This window comes from Nanorana parkeri, unplaced genomic scaffold, assembly GCF_000935625.1.
Source record: "Nanorana parkeri isolate BGI_ZX_2015 unplaced genomic scaffold, ASM93562v1 scaffold67, whole genome shotgun sequence".
Lineage (NCBI taxonomy): Eukaryota > Metazoa > Chordata > Amphibia > Anura > Dicroglossidae > Nanorana > Nanorana parkeri.
In genome coordinates, this window is record NW_017306335.1 from 431187 (window position 1) to 447925 (window position 16739).

At 44.2% G+C, this 16739-nt stretch overlaps 1 protein-coding gene across 1 annotated transcript in view; it reads right to left on the bottom strand.

Moving 5' to 3' along the window:
- Positions 1-16739, bottom strand: part of ERC1 (ELKS/RAB6-interacting/CAST family member 1) — a 210556-nt gene that overhangs the window by 21979 nt on the left and 171838 nt on the right. The window contains exons 16-17 of the mRNA XM_018576477.1: positions 15502-15649; positions 1423-1524 (exon numbers count right to left, since the gene is read on the bottom strand). Coding sequence (XP_018431979.1) covers positions 1423-1524; positions 15502-15649 — 250 coding nt within the window. The remainder of the gene's footprint in view (positions 1-1422; positions 1525-15501; positions 15650-16739) is intronic.

A 16739-nucleotide genomic window follows, 5' to 3' on the forward strand; every position in this document is an offset into this window, starting at 1 on the left:
GGGGGGGGGGGGGGGGGGGGTCGGCAGCTCTGACTTGAGGAAGCAAAGCCCTGCCTGTACAAACAGAGTCAACTTCACACAAAGACAGAGCAAAACAAGGCACAGTAAGTCAGTAACAGCAAATGATAAGCTGTAGGGAGACCATAGGCAACAATGGTGAATAGTCCTTTGCCCCCTGCCATTATTTTTTTGTGCTCAGCTTCCACTGTTAAGGTCTTCTATCTTTGTACCAGATTCTAAAATACATACAGGTAATTCGAGTAAAGCGAAGAACAAAGCGAATATAAAAATTAACCTAGTCAGGAGCCATTCTGCAGAATAAACTAGCACCATAAAGTTTCGAGTAAGCTGAAAGACCACCTTATAATTAATCTAGTATTCAAAATGGCTTCCTCTTCTATGTGAAGAAGACAAAACAGGCCACAGATGGGATGATGCAAACACAACACTGCACAATCACAGCCATGCAAACAGGATGAGCAGACTGCAACATGCAGGAAGCCACATGAAAAGACCTCAGTTAAGAGCCAGGAGTGTGTTCTCACCGTTCTGAACAAAATGGCTGACCTAATCATCTCATTGGCTATGCCCAAATACCCTCCTCATCATCCTATAGGTTCAGAGATGATGACAGAGGAAGCATCAAGCGCAGCATTAAAGGGACAAAACAAACATTTGGTTAGTTACTGTGGGAGAAACACAGAAAATTGACATTAATTGCATTAAAACAACTTGTGTGCATAATCTACAACATGAGGGCCACTTGATTCTTCAATGTCCCACAAAGTGCATTCATAAAAGAAGCCGTCTTCCATCCAGGCCCTCTGGGTTCCTCTGGCGCAATGCATTCCTAGGCACGGCGCTCAATGTATGAGAAGGCACTGTGGGGACTGAGGAGGTGGAGAGCAAGTACACAGCCACCTAACCAGCTACACAGCCAGGCCACTAAAGCAGCTCACAAGCTCAGCCACTTAAGCAGTTCACAGCCATTTAAAAAGCTCTGAAGCCACCCATGTGAACAACTCACCACCCACCACCACCCCAAGCACAACTGCTCACCCACCCACCACAGAAACCAGACTCACTGTAGCTCCTAAAATTGCCTCTGTCCCTATCAGTCCTCATTTCTGTGCTACCTTTGCTCTGGTAATAAATACTTGAGTGAGCCATGGAAAGCCTAGCAATCTCACTTTCAGTGTCTTATTAGTATTATGCCCTTGATAATCCTGTTGATGGCTTTCGTTGCCCAATCCTGCTCTTCACCACAATGGATCTGCCCCAGTAAAGGCTAGTAGACCCTTGCAATTAGGGCATGGAAGACCCACACTAATATAGGCTATTAGTTCTTCACTCACAAGAACCCTACAACCACCCAATCAGGGACCCCACCACTTCCAACAATGGATCAGGATGACATCCTACCTGATCTGGGGAGGGCTTGTGGTTGGTTTGGTTGGACTGGGCAGAAGACTTCAAGTGGTCTGATTCATAGTTATCCGCCATCAATTTCATCCTGTTCTGCGTCTGTTGGGAAAAGACGGTTACAATTATACATTAGACAACTCCAGCAACCACCAGGGTGTGCAGCATAATATACAACCATCTTTACAATACCCTCCAAATAGAAAAATAATGTTACAAAAATGGGAAAGTGCCATCTTTTTACTTTTTTAAATTATCTGAAACTAAAAAAAAAATCAAGCCGGGTCATGAATACATATTGCTCTCCAACTGCTACACACACAAATTTCCAACTCTAGTAACTTCTTTTTCTTTCAGAAGTTACAAAGTTGTTCAATGCAGCAAACAAAAGTGCCAGAAAAACACTATATAGCCAAAAAGTTCGTGGACACCTGACCATGACATGTATATGAGCTTGAGGGATAACCCATTGCGAAACCATGGGCATTAATATAGATTCCCCCCACCTTTTTGGCTAGAAGAGCCTCCAGTCTTCTGGGCAGGGTTTTTACAAGATTCTGATGTTCATCTGTGGATACCTGTGTCCATTTAGCCAAAAGAACCAACTGATGTTTGGATGAGAAGACCTAACTCACAATCAGTTTTCTGACTGATCCCAAAGGTGTTCAGTAGTGTTAAGGTCATGGCTCCGGACAGGCAACTCAAGATCCTGGGCTTCAAACTGGTCAAACCAGGTCTTTATGGAGCTGGTTTTGCAGTTGTGATGGAATGAAAAAGGCCTTCACTGAACTGTTACTACAATCTTGGAAACACCGATTAGTCTAAAATGTCTTTGTATTCTGTATAGCACTACAGTACCCATCACTGGAAATACCTGAACTGCATAATTCAGAGGATGCCCACATACTTTTGACCATATTGTGTTTGCCTTCATATTTAGGTTGCCTGAATGCAGACAGTAGAATTTATGCAGCCTGTACCGCGGTCCTGCCTGCCGTTTGGACTAGGCATGGACACACAAGTCAAGCCCACCCAGAGCTCTTACTCCTGGAAGCCCACCTAATCAACTTCCCCTCCCGACTGTTTTCATCTGCTGTGTGGTAACTCAATAAAATTGTCCAGTTCAGGAAATTACATCAGCCCCGCGGAAACAAGAAAAACTTAATGACTTCTGAAAGAATACATAAATGAACTAAAAGGTGTTTTTACATATATGTGTCTTGAGTTCTTCTATAACATGCAGGTTACAGCAACATCGCAGCCGCCAACGCCCACGCAATAATGAGCAACAGGGTCGTCCAGCCACAACAAGTCCCGGAGTTTACAGCCGAGAACGTACGTGGGACATCAGACACGGGATGAGCACAGATGTGCCGGACAATCGTCCCCAGCTGGGCCGGGGGCTGCTGACGCAGCGCTGTCACTCTCCAGGGGGGACAAGAGTAAATATTACTTAATGTCCAAACTATTTCAACTTTAGCTCTCTCCAGTAATTTAGGGTCAGCTGTTTGTTTGCAAGGCTAACCATCCAAAACAGAAATTGACTTCTTATCCTCTTGAATGGGCTGGGCTGCTCCAGAGTTTCTGCATGCCAAGGACAGAGTGATCCTGGTAGCGGGACTGAAACAGCGAAATGGAAGAAAAGAATATGTGCCTGCTTTATGGTTAATACAGCGTTATAAAGCAGGACAGCGAGATGATGTGATTTGTGATTACCACCGAATACCTGTCTTGTTCTGGTATACATGAATAGACTTTTGAAGTACCCACTTAAAAATTGTTAAAACTTTATTTCCGCAGTCTAAATTTGCCTCAGGGCATTCTGGTTGTCCTTTTTATAAAAGACAAAGTCTAGCTTATATTATAAATAATATAAAAAATGGGAAAACATTTGCTTACTGTGATTTCATTGCATATTATGAGCGTCTCACAATGTGCATTGGAAGCTGCAGTAAATTAGATAGTGGCCACCTCATTTCTTGTCAGGAGGACATCTAGCACCAGGCTCAGCATCATGTGGGTGTTATCGCTTCTAGGCCTTTTGGCTGAGATCAAGTGTAGTATCTCTTATCAGTTTCCGGTGGAGAAATTAACCTTCCTGCCGGGGGGCATGGTTACTTAGTACTCGCTGGAGTGAAGGTTGGTGTTTGAGGCGGCTCCTTTTGAGAGGGGGGAGCTTCCTCGGCACCATTGCCTTCTGATGTGGACAGGTGCTTGCTTTGGTCTGGCCGGAGGGTTCGGGGGGTGCAGAGGCCCGTGGTGCTGTGCCCCCCTGGGGGGTGGCGTCCCAGGGGTGACAGAGAATCACGTGGGTATGGGACCCCACATTGATTCGCTGACACTAGGTCACTACACTTCTTGCTTTTTCTGCAGAACGCCTCTAGGGCAGGCCTTATGGGAAGCTCGGGGCAATATTTTCGCACTCTGGCCGAAAGACCTGCTAGGGTGGTGCACTGGCACTTTATTTTACGCACTTTATGCACGATTGAGCACTTTTTTGATTGATTTTGACTTCACAGAAGATGGAGGATGTGGGTACCTTCGGGGGGCTTTCCTGATGTCGGGGAGGAGATTCTGTGACCCTCATATGGGTTCCCCTGTCTCCTCCCATTTGGGGGGTTCCTCTTCGGGAGAGCCCCCAACCTAGTACTCAGTGGACTAGTTTCGGCAGGTCCATGAGGAAAGGGGTCTGCCGGCCTTCGGGTAGGTGGACCTAAATCGTTCTTGACCCTGTCAGGAGCCTTGCGCCCTGGGGGTGTCAGGAAATCGTGGCCCTTCATCTTTGGAGGAGGTCTAAAAGTACCCTCGTGCACTCTTTTTTTAGTGTGCTGTGATTTCACGGTTCACTTTATTTGTTCACAGGGGTGAAGTTGGTCCTCGAAGCACGCATCACGGACCTTAAAAAAATAAAAAAATCATGTGGGTGTTACCTAGGGTGGTCTGCATGCATTTGCAGTGTGTCTAGGAACACCCAATCCTCCAGACTGATCCACCCATCAAGGCATTCTGATATTTGCATAACTCCTCTCAAGAGCCAGCCAAATGCTTTTATCAGGATTGAGAACATTAAAGAGGAGCACTGAAGCCCTGCCAGCACCACCAGCCATGCTCTGCCTGCATTGCCTAAAGTAGTACAGAGACCTCGTGATGATGTTACCGGATCTAAAACAAGGTAGGTAACAAAAAGCAAAAGTTTTTATTTAAAAAAACATTGCTATTGCATACTAAAGCTGCTCTAAATCAACCTAAGGCAACAACACCTTTGTATGGCTGATGTTCCAGAGAGATCTGAACGATCAGTAAGTTATTACTGCCACATGGAACTGCTTGGGCCACCTGTCTACCAACATGCAGGAAAACAAACAGGAGAATTATGTTATGGAGAGTGGAAGAAAAAAACGAAAATCTGCGTGGCATGGCAAGTTTAACTTGTTCAGGACTGGATAAATATACTTATAAAATCCCTCTTTTTTTAACAATCCCTGCTCCTGTTTTAATTTTTTTACTAAATTCCCTTCTTGCATACTATTTTATTCTGGGGATATCTAACCAGTTACATGACCTCCTTGGGTCATCTTCCTCTTCTCCCAGTGGCGGTGGTGGGTGGGCTTCACCACAGCAGATAGCGTCTATGACATTATAACGCCCAAGACAAAGTAGTGACACACCAACAAGGGGTGTGCCTATGACTGTCTCACAGGAAATAGGTTAAATGATGCTGGCCGTCATTCAACCCAGCAGAGCAGAGTTTGTGCTGGGGATAGTACTGGAGATTAGGTGATTACTGCAGTGAGAGCTGCATTTTTTAAATGGTTGGGTAATTCCCTTTAAGAAATAAATCTGGAGATGTTTTAAAACCCTACACAGTACAGGAGATCAATCCTATTTACAATATTCATTTTTTGGCTACCCTACCCTTCGGAATCACCTCTGTCAACAAGATAACTGCACTCTACCATACAGATGGAAGGAAACTGTAAAAAATCTGTATACAAATAGTTTTATTTCAGGCATAGTGGTAAACGCGGTTTATTCCTAATTAGTGTCAGGGCATCTGGCTTGGACACTGGATCAATCCCAGCATGCAAAACAATACTGTGTCAACCATACTGAAGAAAAAGAAAGCGGCATAAGTGATGGCTTGTTTCCGTAGATGGCAAAACCTCCGCTTTCCTATGGGACTTGTTGCAGTCTAAACACTCAAACTGAAATGGAAGCAGAAAACAAAACGTCTGATATGCTGAAAGAGATGGGCGGGTGTAGAGTGCAAGAGTATCGTCAACTTCAGCTAAATGCACAGGAGAAAACATAAATCATACCTTCCAGTGCTGTTTTACTTGTCAATAGATTTGTAAAACAATATAGATCCTCTTATTCTACAGTCAGTCCTTCTAAAATAGAAATGTCAGTGTTTGGCGGATTCTGGAGAGGTAAACTCTCTGCCAGTTTCTTCTAGCTCTTGGGGATTCTATTGACGAGATTCTGTGCAGACCCAGGCAGAGTTCCCACGTCTGCTTGATTGCTGTGCCCATGGGCCTTGCACCATCCTGCTGCTACATTCCTGCCTCTGAACCTCTGCTTTGTCCATTATGAGGGGCTCCCCCTACACTGAGTTCCTGGGTATGCAAACTTGCTGTGGGCATTATGAGGAGTTACCACTATACCTAGGTTTGCCACCTGTCCCGGATGTACCTGGACTTTCCGGGTTTTGAGTCCTGTATGTGCTATGTCTGGGTTTCAGCTGGCCTGAAACACAGAAACAGCACATACAGGACTCAAAACCCGGACTGTCCAGGTGAAGATTTTTTAACATAAACCAATACTGTAATGTGTGCCTTACTGTAATCCATGGTGGTTTCCCTTCTCTTTGCTGCTCTTCCTTTTAAATCCGTATCTCTTCTCATGCTTGGGGAGAACTTCCCTTTGCAGTTTAGGGACTCTTCCTGTAGTGCTGGCTCAGGTTACAAACCTATACAAACCTATACACAGACACCATATATCCATTCCTGAGACAAGGCAGTCTGCTGCAAGACAGAAGTTCTGCCCAGCATGAGAACAGATACAGATTTAAAAGGAAGAGCAACAAAGAGAAGGGAAACAACCATTGCTTACAGTAAGGCACACATTACAGTATTGTTTTATGTTAAAAAATCTGAGGGTTTAATGTCACTTTAACTATACCTGTACCTGTGCTGGGTTTTCAGCCCCACACACCTCCTGTGCCCATTATTAGAGGCTCCCAACATCCGTGCCGAATGCTTTATTTAGTCTATATTATGCAGAGTGCAACAGGAGGAGCTGGAAAACAAAACGGTGGACAGGACATCTAAAACGTCCAGGTACACACAAACAGATTTGGTAACTTTGGTCGGGAGGTCTGTTAGAGTATTAAAGACCAGAGGCTGGCTAAATAAAATGTCACTATTGGGTGGACTGTGCAAAGGCTAAAACAACCTCCATGGCCCTGTCTGGTCGTTGGACTGCTTGCAATTTGGCTGAAGCTGTTCTATAACTGAGCAGATTTTCCTGCACGGCGCCGATGACCCTCGTCACAAACTCATCCATCGTCTTGCAGGCCTCCTGATCTTATAGTTGTGGAATTATGTCACTGCACTAATTGGGGCCGCTTTCCAAACCCGCATAAACACAAATTATTAATTCTGTGTAATGCACTTAGAAATGCAGATTGATTAGCTGTTGCTGAGCCCTGGAGATCTCTGTAAGCAAACATTGAGATGGTGAGATGAGAGAGTATTTCTGTCAATGGCGGAATTCAGAGAGACGAGGGTGGGTGTGAACATTCTGCCTCTAAGATGTCCAAATTGTTGCTGGAATGGCCAGGTTTTTAGTGTTTATCCAAAAATAGATTGTTTCATTTAACAATGATGTTTGGCTAAATGAATTTCTCTTTTTAGATTATTTTACAGTCATCCCTTTGCATGTTGGTATGAAGTTAACACTTAGGGATGCTGGTATGCATCACCAAAGTAGTATATTTATTGGGGAATAGAGTCTAGGTCCAATCCCTGGAGGTTGTAGCTATGCCGCCACCTTTGCGGAGTCTCGCTGCTGATGATACACCCATGTGCTAATGTGTGTTGTGGTAAGGCAGCCCATTCATTTTGAAAGAGCTGACAACACACTCGTTTCATAATGGGCTTGCAGAATTATTTGCAAATTGTGAACCATCTGTTGGTTGTGTGCTGAAATACATATGCATTGTGGTCCACTGGCAAGGGGTGTTAAGGAACCAATTAAAATAAATGGCACTACATTGGATTGCAGTCAGTTTCAACTGTTATGGTAATGCATGGTACCACAACACACAGGTCTGAAGAGAGCCTAATGGTTTTGAATCAGTTTTAGATACGTCTTTTAAAGGCACTCTACAGACTTCTGCAGCCCGCTGCAGTGCATTACTGCATACACGTTAACATATAAGAGGACCTGCAGCATTTTTTTTACCATTACGTGGTGCACTTTAGTGCAGTCCACTGGCACCAACTGGACTTGTGCTATGGGGTGTCAGTCTCAACAAATGGAATTGAAACGCACAACAGGAAGTGGCATGTGTGACCGCAATACATGGGTCTATAGGGGCTCTGTTTATATATTTCTAAACTGATGTTTTTTTATCTTAGAAATAATAATGCAAACTGTTACAAAAGGGGAACTTAAAGTGACACTAAACTCTGGAGTTAGACCTTAAAAATGCATTTAAGTACCTTAACTATGAACAAAAATGTATCTTATTTGTGTGTCACTTCGCTGTGGATCCTTAAATCATCTCTGAATTGGTGCCGACACTGTCCTTCCTTCTGGAGGGTGGCTACTTTTATTCCTCATGGTCCCTGTGTGTGTTGTAAAGTAGCCACCACTCCAAGCTCACTCAAGTGATAAGACTACAACCAGAATATGAATTAGTAAACTAAATGTAAGATTGTAGTTCATCACAGGAGCGAGCTTGGGACCATGGGAAACAAAAGTAGCCACCATCCAGAAGGAAGGACAGTGTCAGCACCAATTCAGAGATGATTTGAGGATTTACAGCCGAGTGATACACAAATAAGATACATTTTTGTTAATAGTTGAGGTACTTGCATGCATGTTTATGATTTAACTCCTGAGTTTTGTGTCATTGTAAGGAGACTTAGTGTTGATATATGTTACCCCAAACACAGGAAGGATGTGTGCCCCACTACAGAGAACCAAAGACAGCAGCGGGACAGAGTCAAAGGCAGCGGAAAAAAGCCAGATCTGACTTTGGCGGGCCACCAGCCTAGGGATGTGGGGAGCAGCAGGTGACAAACAAAAGGGAACAGATCATGGAGGTCTAACCCTGATGACAGAGAAGTTACACAGACGTTTTCATCACAGAGAGGCCAGAGACGGAACATCTGGACCAGCAGCACAGAGGAATGCAGGAGCAGATCCAAGCCAGCATGAAGCCTCCAGCTTCCAATCAAATACAGATGTTCCTCACTTACCGACTTACCTGTTTTGCGACCACTCGCACTTACGACGGAGCGCCGATCGACCTCCGACCTTGCGCGTCAGTGCGCCGTGTCGCCGGCGGAAGTGGTGTCCTCCGATCTTCATTGCGGGTCCTGGTAAGTATTTTCATTGCCCGATGTACAGTACACTGTTCGTTACTGTACATCGGCAACGCTATACAGTACTGTACTAATGCAGTACAGTACTGTATAGAGTTCCTCACTTAACGACCAATCCGTTTAACGACCTGGTCGTAGGAACGGAACTCGGTCGTTAAGTGAGGAATACCTGTATTGTGCTATGGGGACTGGACTCACAGGAGGAACTGGAAAGTCATCTGAGTGAAGTAATTTTTGTTGTTGTTTTTTGCAAGATGTATACAGGTGAAACTCGAATAATTAGAATATCGTGCAAAAGTAATTGCAGTAAGTGCTGCAAAAGGGGCCCAAACCAAGTACTGAGTACATATGCATGCTTGTACTTTTCAGAGGTCCGATATTGTTCTATGTACCATCCTCCTTGTTTTATTGATTGCATGCAATATTCTACTTTTTTGAGGTTGTGGATTTGGGGTTTTCATGAGCTGTAAGCCATAATCATCACAATGATGACAAATCACGGCTTGAATTATCTTGCTTTGCATGTAATGAGTCTCTCTCATATATTAGTTTCACCTTTTAAGTTGCATTAGTGAAATAAATGAACTTTGCACGATAGTCTAATTATTCGAGTTTCACCTGTACATTTTAAATGACCAATTGGATGGATTTGTTAAAAATAAAAAATTGTGTGTGTATATATATATATATCTCGTGAGGGTTTAGCATCAAGGGTAGAGCCTCAAGGACTCACTCCACTCTACTTACGGTTAAGGGCTTACTGCTCAAGTTTATTTAACAATAAAAGTTCTTGTATGTAAGGTTTGCCCTCACAGGTGATCACAAAAGAACAAAAACTCTTCATCCTTCTGGCTCTGTGGTCGGCTCAGACCAACAGTCTGCTTCAGCTCAGACATGAATTTTCTCTCTCCTTCACCTGAATAGGGGCCCAATCACTGCTGGAATGGTTATTAACTGCATCTTTTCACAGTGACAGATCACTAGTCTGGAGTGGCTGCCGTGCATGGCGTGCGTATGTACAATAAAGACTAAAACCCAACTGGCATAAAAAAATGCAACTAGTGGTACAAGAGCCATAGAAAGTATGTCTTCACATTTTGGGGGATTCACATTACACCCTCTGTCAATGTTTTACCTCTGGGCTTCTGTTTTTATGTCTCTGGATTTCATGTTATGCCCTCGGTTAAGTGTCTGCCAATGGAATTCACCTGAGTTCCTTATTATTCTTAATATGCTTATTGGGCTTCCTATTTTGCGCTCCCTCAGCTGTTTGACTCTGAATTTCATATAATGCCCTCTGTCAGGTGTTTGCCTTTTTGCATCGCATCTTGCACTTGGTCAGTTGTTTACCTCTGTGCTTTCCATCCCCTGCTGTTCTGTTCAGCTGCACAGAGCAAGGGAAATCATTTCTGTCACACGGGGTGAGTGACATGCTCCTCCATAATTGGAAGTACCAGGTATTTCCACTGCAGCCGGTGGCTGAGATGCATGGTAGGGGAAGAAAGAAATGACTGTGTGATGTCAGAGATGGAGCTTTAAATGAAACTGTTGCACTGCCCTTGCGTCGGAAAACACACAGGTTTACTTTAAAATTAGGAAATCCAACACAAAAGTGTTCCGTCATTCTAATTTTTAGCAGAAGTCAGAAATATGTATACACGATGCCATAATCAGGAAATGCTAATCTTGTGGTCTTGTCTAAAACAATTAATTAGCTCCACAATGTTAGTATATAGCAAAAAAAAACTCCCTGCATTGGAAAATGTTTCTTTACTTCCCTCTGCTGCAAGATCTCCGGCCTCTCCATTTTAAGCACACCTTGTCATTATTCCGGGAATAGATTCGGAGGTGGAGGTGGTCTGGACAGATTCACTGCTACAGGGTTACGGTTTTAGCCGCTGCAGAAATGACGCATGTATATTTCCTCCTACAATCACCGACCCTGACATTTTCTATCCCAGTGCTGCCAAAATCATCCCCTTCTAAACATATTGTAATAAAGTTAAGTTCACTTAATTGGAGGTACACATTTGCTAGTAAGGTTGTGTAAATCCCATTATCCACTGAGGCAGTCTAGCTAAAGAGCTTTTCCGCTTTCATAATGAGGAAAGAAAACCTCTGACTGGCTATCTTACTCTGTTGCTAGACACTTCTTTTCAATATGTTTTCAAGATTAAATGGCACCAGCACCGAATCAATCCCTTATCAAGGAACTCTATTTTTTATTAGTGGGCCTTTTAAGTGGATCTGAACTAATAAATTGAAGATGTACCATGAAAGATGTACCTTTTGTCTTATATTCCTCCTAGAAAATAGTAAACTTCCTGAGCTTAGGTACTTCAGTTCTCTAGACTTATAGCATGTATATCTGCAGTTTGAGATCACCTAAGGCACTGCTGCTTCTGTCTCACCAGGCCCTGCAGTGCTTTATTAACTCTGTGCATCTGCAATTCCTCTACCTCTCCTACTGCTTCTTTCTTTTTCTTATTGAATTTGAATTGCACAATAATCATTACGCTTCATACAACAAATGTTAAGAGCAAGCAGGCCCAAGTCATTTAGTGAGTACTGTAGTATTTAAAGTAAAACTGAAGCCAAAACTTTTAACCCCCGCCAGCTTTTGTTGCCATCTGTGTCCTATTAGGGAGATCCCCCTCAATGTCCTGTCAGACAGCCACAACAGGAAGTGCTCTATGTTTTTGCGTTTGCAGTGTACCGAAACGCAGGCAATGTTTTGGCACGCATCTGATCGCGGGTTGGTGCGTGGCTGCGGTGCACCCACCTGCCCCAGAACGCTGGAGGAAGTTTTGTGAGCGATTGTGGTACGTTCCAGCAGCTACCGCAATTGGTGTGAACAAGCCCTTAAAGTGAGAAACATCTCTGGTGGTCAGCTGGGTCACCAGAACTAGTAACCCCATTGGAATATCTCCCTTCTTTTCCTGCTGTGGTGACACCCCAAAAAATTAGGTTTTCTTTCTCTTTCAGTGGTAACGTTCACCAGGACAAATAGAAATAGGAAACCTCCCAATAGGGACACAGAAAGAAATGAAAATCGGACAGGAATTCTAATTCCTCCACTCTTCAGTTGAACTTTAAAGCTGACCATACACTAAGACAATTTCGGCCAGTTCTTGATAAACCAGCTGAGATTCGCTCAGCGGGTGGCTCTGTCAGCAGCCTTCTGCCTGTCATGCTGCAATCAGATAATCGAAGAATACGGCATAACAGTGATTGCAGCAAATCATCTGAAGTTACTCTTCAGGAATTCTGACAGTGGCACATCCACTGCTGTCAGAATACTAGGGCACAGTGGGATATGTGTCCATGCTGTTTAGTGTGGATGGAGGAACACTGTTAGAAAAAAAAATCTAACAATGTATGGCAAGCTTAGGTTTATAAATCCCCTTGAACAAGAAACAAACTCACATAACCAGAAACCCCCCAGCTGCAGCCTGATCATTACCCCACCAGTTATCATATAACCAGTTATCAGGGAAGCAAAGTCCTGCCTTTACCAAGATGGCCACCTGGACACAGTGCAGAATAAGGCATGGTAAAACTGTAATGAACAAAAGATCAGTTGCAGGTAAAGAGGCAATACTTGTCTCTAGTCCTTTGTCTCCATATTTGGGAAAGGCTTTCACAGTTCAGGTCCTTATTAAAGTGGAACTAAAGTCTAAACAAAATAATAAATGCTGGGAGGCAGAGTTTTTTGGTAGCTGTGCATGTTTCTTCTGCAGAAACAAATTTCTTTGGCAGATGCGCAGAGCAGTATACACTCTCAGTCCAATATCACTACCTGTACAATGCCGATTATGGAACCGGGTGCTGGGATAATGTACCCCCACCATGCATGCACATCATCACTGGCTGCCCAATGGGCGATGAAAGCAGATGTTGTATGCAAAAGAAGCTGTGGGGAAGATGTTAGCAGCACTGACTGGAGCTGTGGACCCGTAAGCACGGCAGGTTAGTAAACTAAGAGGCAGGTGTGCAAAAATGTGCTGTATGCTCTGCATGCTTTGATGAGATGCCGTGTTTCAGTTCTGCCTTGATCCATTCCTATGCTCTCCTTGTGGCTTGCAGCGAGTTGCAGTTCTCCCGCAGCGAAGAGCCACAGAGCTCACCATTCCCCCAAATCTCATTATTTTCCCGGCCTGGTATCATGCTGGAATAACAAATATTCCTTCAGTGAAGGCGGAACCTGTGTCACCAAAGTCTGACTCAGTATTTGGAATTACAAACAGGAAATTTTGATTCTCTGTGGTGTTGACCCTGGAATTCCTCTGCCTAGGGTGTGACATGGGCCCACTCACCCCTCTCCAGAGACCATAAGTGGGCCAGCATGGGCAGCGTCATGTTGACAAAAAATTGGCTGGCTTAAAATGGATTGGTGGAAGGAAAATGTGAGTAGATTTGGGACTCCTTATATGCACACACGTCCCTGGTAAGTGAACGAAAGTATTTAAAGTAAATCTGTGATGATGAGTAAGGCAGAGTGACGCAAATACCCAGTTTTTCTGGGTATGAGTGCTTTAACTGACTGGTCCAGCAATGTCCATGGGGTGCAGGGAGATTCCTTAGTCATATGCAAGACCTGAATAAAGCACCTGTAAATATATATATATATATTTATAGCTACGTTATTTCGTAAAACATCTATTCTTACCCATATGTTTGGTAAAACATAAAAGACTGGGTCACGTCGGGTGAATAGACACCAAATATGGCAAGCCTTAAAATTGCGTGCGCCCGCAAAATCACAAAAAACGACCACACTGAAAATTGGCCATAGGCGACGCTTAAAACGCTTTTACCGCTCATCAGTTTAATGTTATCAGTAATTAATGGCCCTAAAATGATTGCTCACACTCCGACGTTCGCGGTTATATGTAACATGTGCGGCACAATAGGCGCAATCGTTGTTTTCGCACGTAGACGCACCCGACGCATATCTGCATGTGTATGTGGGGGGCGGAGGACTTAAAAAAAATGTTTTTCTTTTTAAATTTTTTTTAATGCTTCTTTATTTTTTTTATGATTGTTTAATTTTTGTATTACTTTTTTTTTTTTTACACAACTTTATTGCTATCATATGATAAGAAGCCCCCTATGTGATAGCCAATTTACATGACAGGTTCTCTTTATGAAGACATCAGGGGTCTCCAAGACCCCTAATGTTATCTGGGGACCCCCTGAGAAGCTTCTGTAGCTGGAAAGTGACACTGAATGCAGGAAGTGATGTAATATACATCACTTCCTGCATTCCGGGACTGGAGAGTAGCTCAAAAGGATAGTGTACTGATCTCCCTTTGCTCTCCTGTCACTGAGCCGTGCCGGTCCCGGCCGCATCGGGCACAGCGGATCTCGGGACCGGCAACGGCAGAGACAGCTACTGGTAATACAAGCGATCGTGCGTCTCAAGACGCTCGATCGCTTGAATGTAAAGCTGCTCGTCGGGCTCCGCCGTCCTCTCGTCACAGACGAGCAGATGAGTGGATTTTTCAAGCCCTGTATATATATATATATATATATAATTTGTTTAACTGTCAGCTGTTTGGCTGGAATCACAGTTTAAACTATATTGTCTCTATTTTGCCTGGTTCTTCATGGAGAATGACGAGTGTGTGTGAGATGGGGATGTAAGCCAGAGTTGTCATGGCAGCTTGAAAATTAGCACAAGCACAACAGAAATCAGCAATAGTATGGCATTTGGTTTAGAAGTTGAAACACATGCAAGGCCACTCTCCTGAGCTGAAATCCGGGTCTGACTGAGCAGAGCAGAGAGGAGCTGGAAGCAGCTCCATCTGATGTCACTATGCAGTCTGCAGAATGTCACTCCTCCTGGCTTACATCCCCATCGCACACAGACTACCGCCAGCACTAAACTAAACTGCCTGGCACAGCGGTTGCACTGTGCCAGGGAAGGGTTATAAGAGGTGACGGAGTGCTGAGTGTGCTGCAGATGTGTAAAATGCCAACCCTGCTTCAAAAAAATAACAGCAGCATCACTTTGCAGGGTCAGCGTGTTGCACTACAATGGGCCTCAGTTATCATGTCTTACAGCTTACTTATGAGTAACTTTACAAGTCTTTATGAATACATTCCTGACAAGTCGCAATATACAGCTACAGTATCATTTCTCAGAAAAGCTCCACCTTTTATCATCTCAAGTCATTGATTTTGCCAAGACCGAGACGGTAGCATCAGCCTGCTGCAAGCAGAAAAAAAAGCATTTCCTCACTCTCCTCTCCCCCAGGGATCAGACTGCAACTTTGTAGAAAGTCTCAAGGTGAGATGTTGCAGACTGACATTGAATGTTTGGCAGTGAGGCCCTAACAACCCATCCGTCTCAGATCTACCTCTGCTGGACAGAGGCCACATCCAAGGTCACACTTCTCACATAAAACCTTTGCATGGAGAACCCCTTTAAACATCATCAATAAATATTTAGAAGTTTTCCCACCTGCTGCTTAAGCTGCTGAACCAGTCGGTCCTTCTCCCTCTTCAGAGACGCCACTTCTTCCTGCGTCTTCTTCTTCCTGGAGGAGGACAGCTCCAGCAGTGCAATATTGGCATCCTTTTCGCTGATGGCGGCCAGAAGGGCTTCCTGCCTGGTGGGGTAAGAAAAAAATGGGCCTGAGCTAAATAGGTGTATACCCCATTGTTTTCCTTCAATGTAAACATGCCAAAACTACCAAGCTTTACTATACCATAAGATACAAGATGAATGACTTCTCCATTTCAATACTTATCTGTAGCCCTACAGACTCCCCTGGTTGCACTAGCCAAATCTAACCCACATGACAGCATGAGATGCAGGACCCCCTCAAGAAATCTTACTGAAAGCAATAGCACTTTCCCTCATGTTCGATTGGGGTCTCTTCAACTTGACTGTCCAGTGGATTATTCATTCAATTGTATTCTGAATTTGATGGGAATTTAACCTGGAACTAAACAATCAGACTGACACATATATGGCCATTGTAACAGTTAATATTCCAAGACAATCTTTAAAGGAGAACTATGGGGTCAGTGTTTTTCCCCATAGTTCTCCTTGGGGTAACGGGAGGACGCTAGTTTGTCACCCTAAGCTCAGTATACCGCGAGCTACAGCTCGAGGGAAACTGAGACACCGCACCTGGAGCGGATCCCGACTTAGATGACGGGATCCGCCCAGCTGCGTGAGTGACAGCTGGCTCTGCCTATCTAGAGGCAGAGCCAGCTGTACCCGCCCCCTCCCCCGTCCGTGTCGCGAGTCAGCGCTGGCAGATCGGAGCGGGGAGAGGGGAATCCAGCCCCTCCCCCTGTCATGGCAGAGAGCCGTGACAGGATCGAGAGGTGAGGGAACCCGGTATGTTTTCCCTCACCTCCCGATCTACTGAGCCAACCTGTGACAGTCTCATTGTCACAGGTCGGCTTAGAACTATGAGGTGAGTGGAAATCACTCATGTCATAGTTCTCCTTTAAGACTCTTTCATTATGTCCAACAATGGTGCCCTAGTGTATGTAAATTTCCCTTTTGTCTATAAAAAAAACATACATAATAAAAAATATTTAGATACATTAGTTTGAGCAGCTGACAGCGTTCTCCCTAAATGTCAGGATAGATAGCAGAACATGGGAAGGTTAGGAAAAGAGGCGGTATTGGGGGGGTGGGGGGGGAGCAGACAGCCGCAGTATCAAGAGTCTCTGAATCAGGAC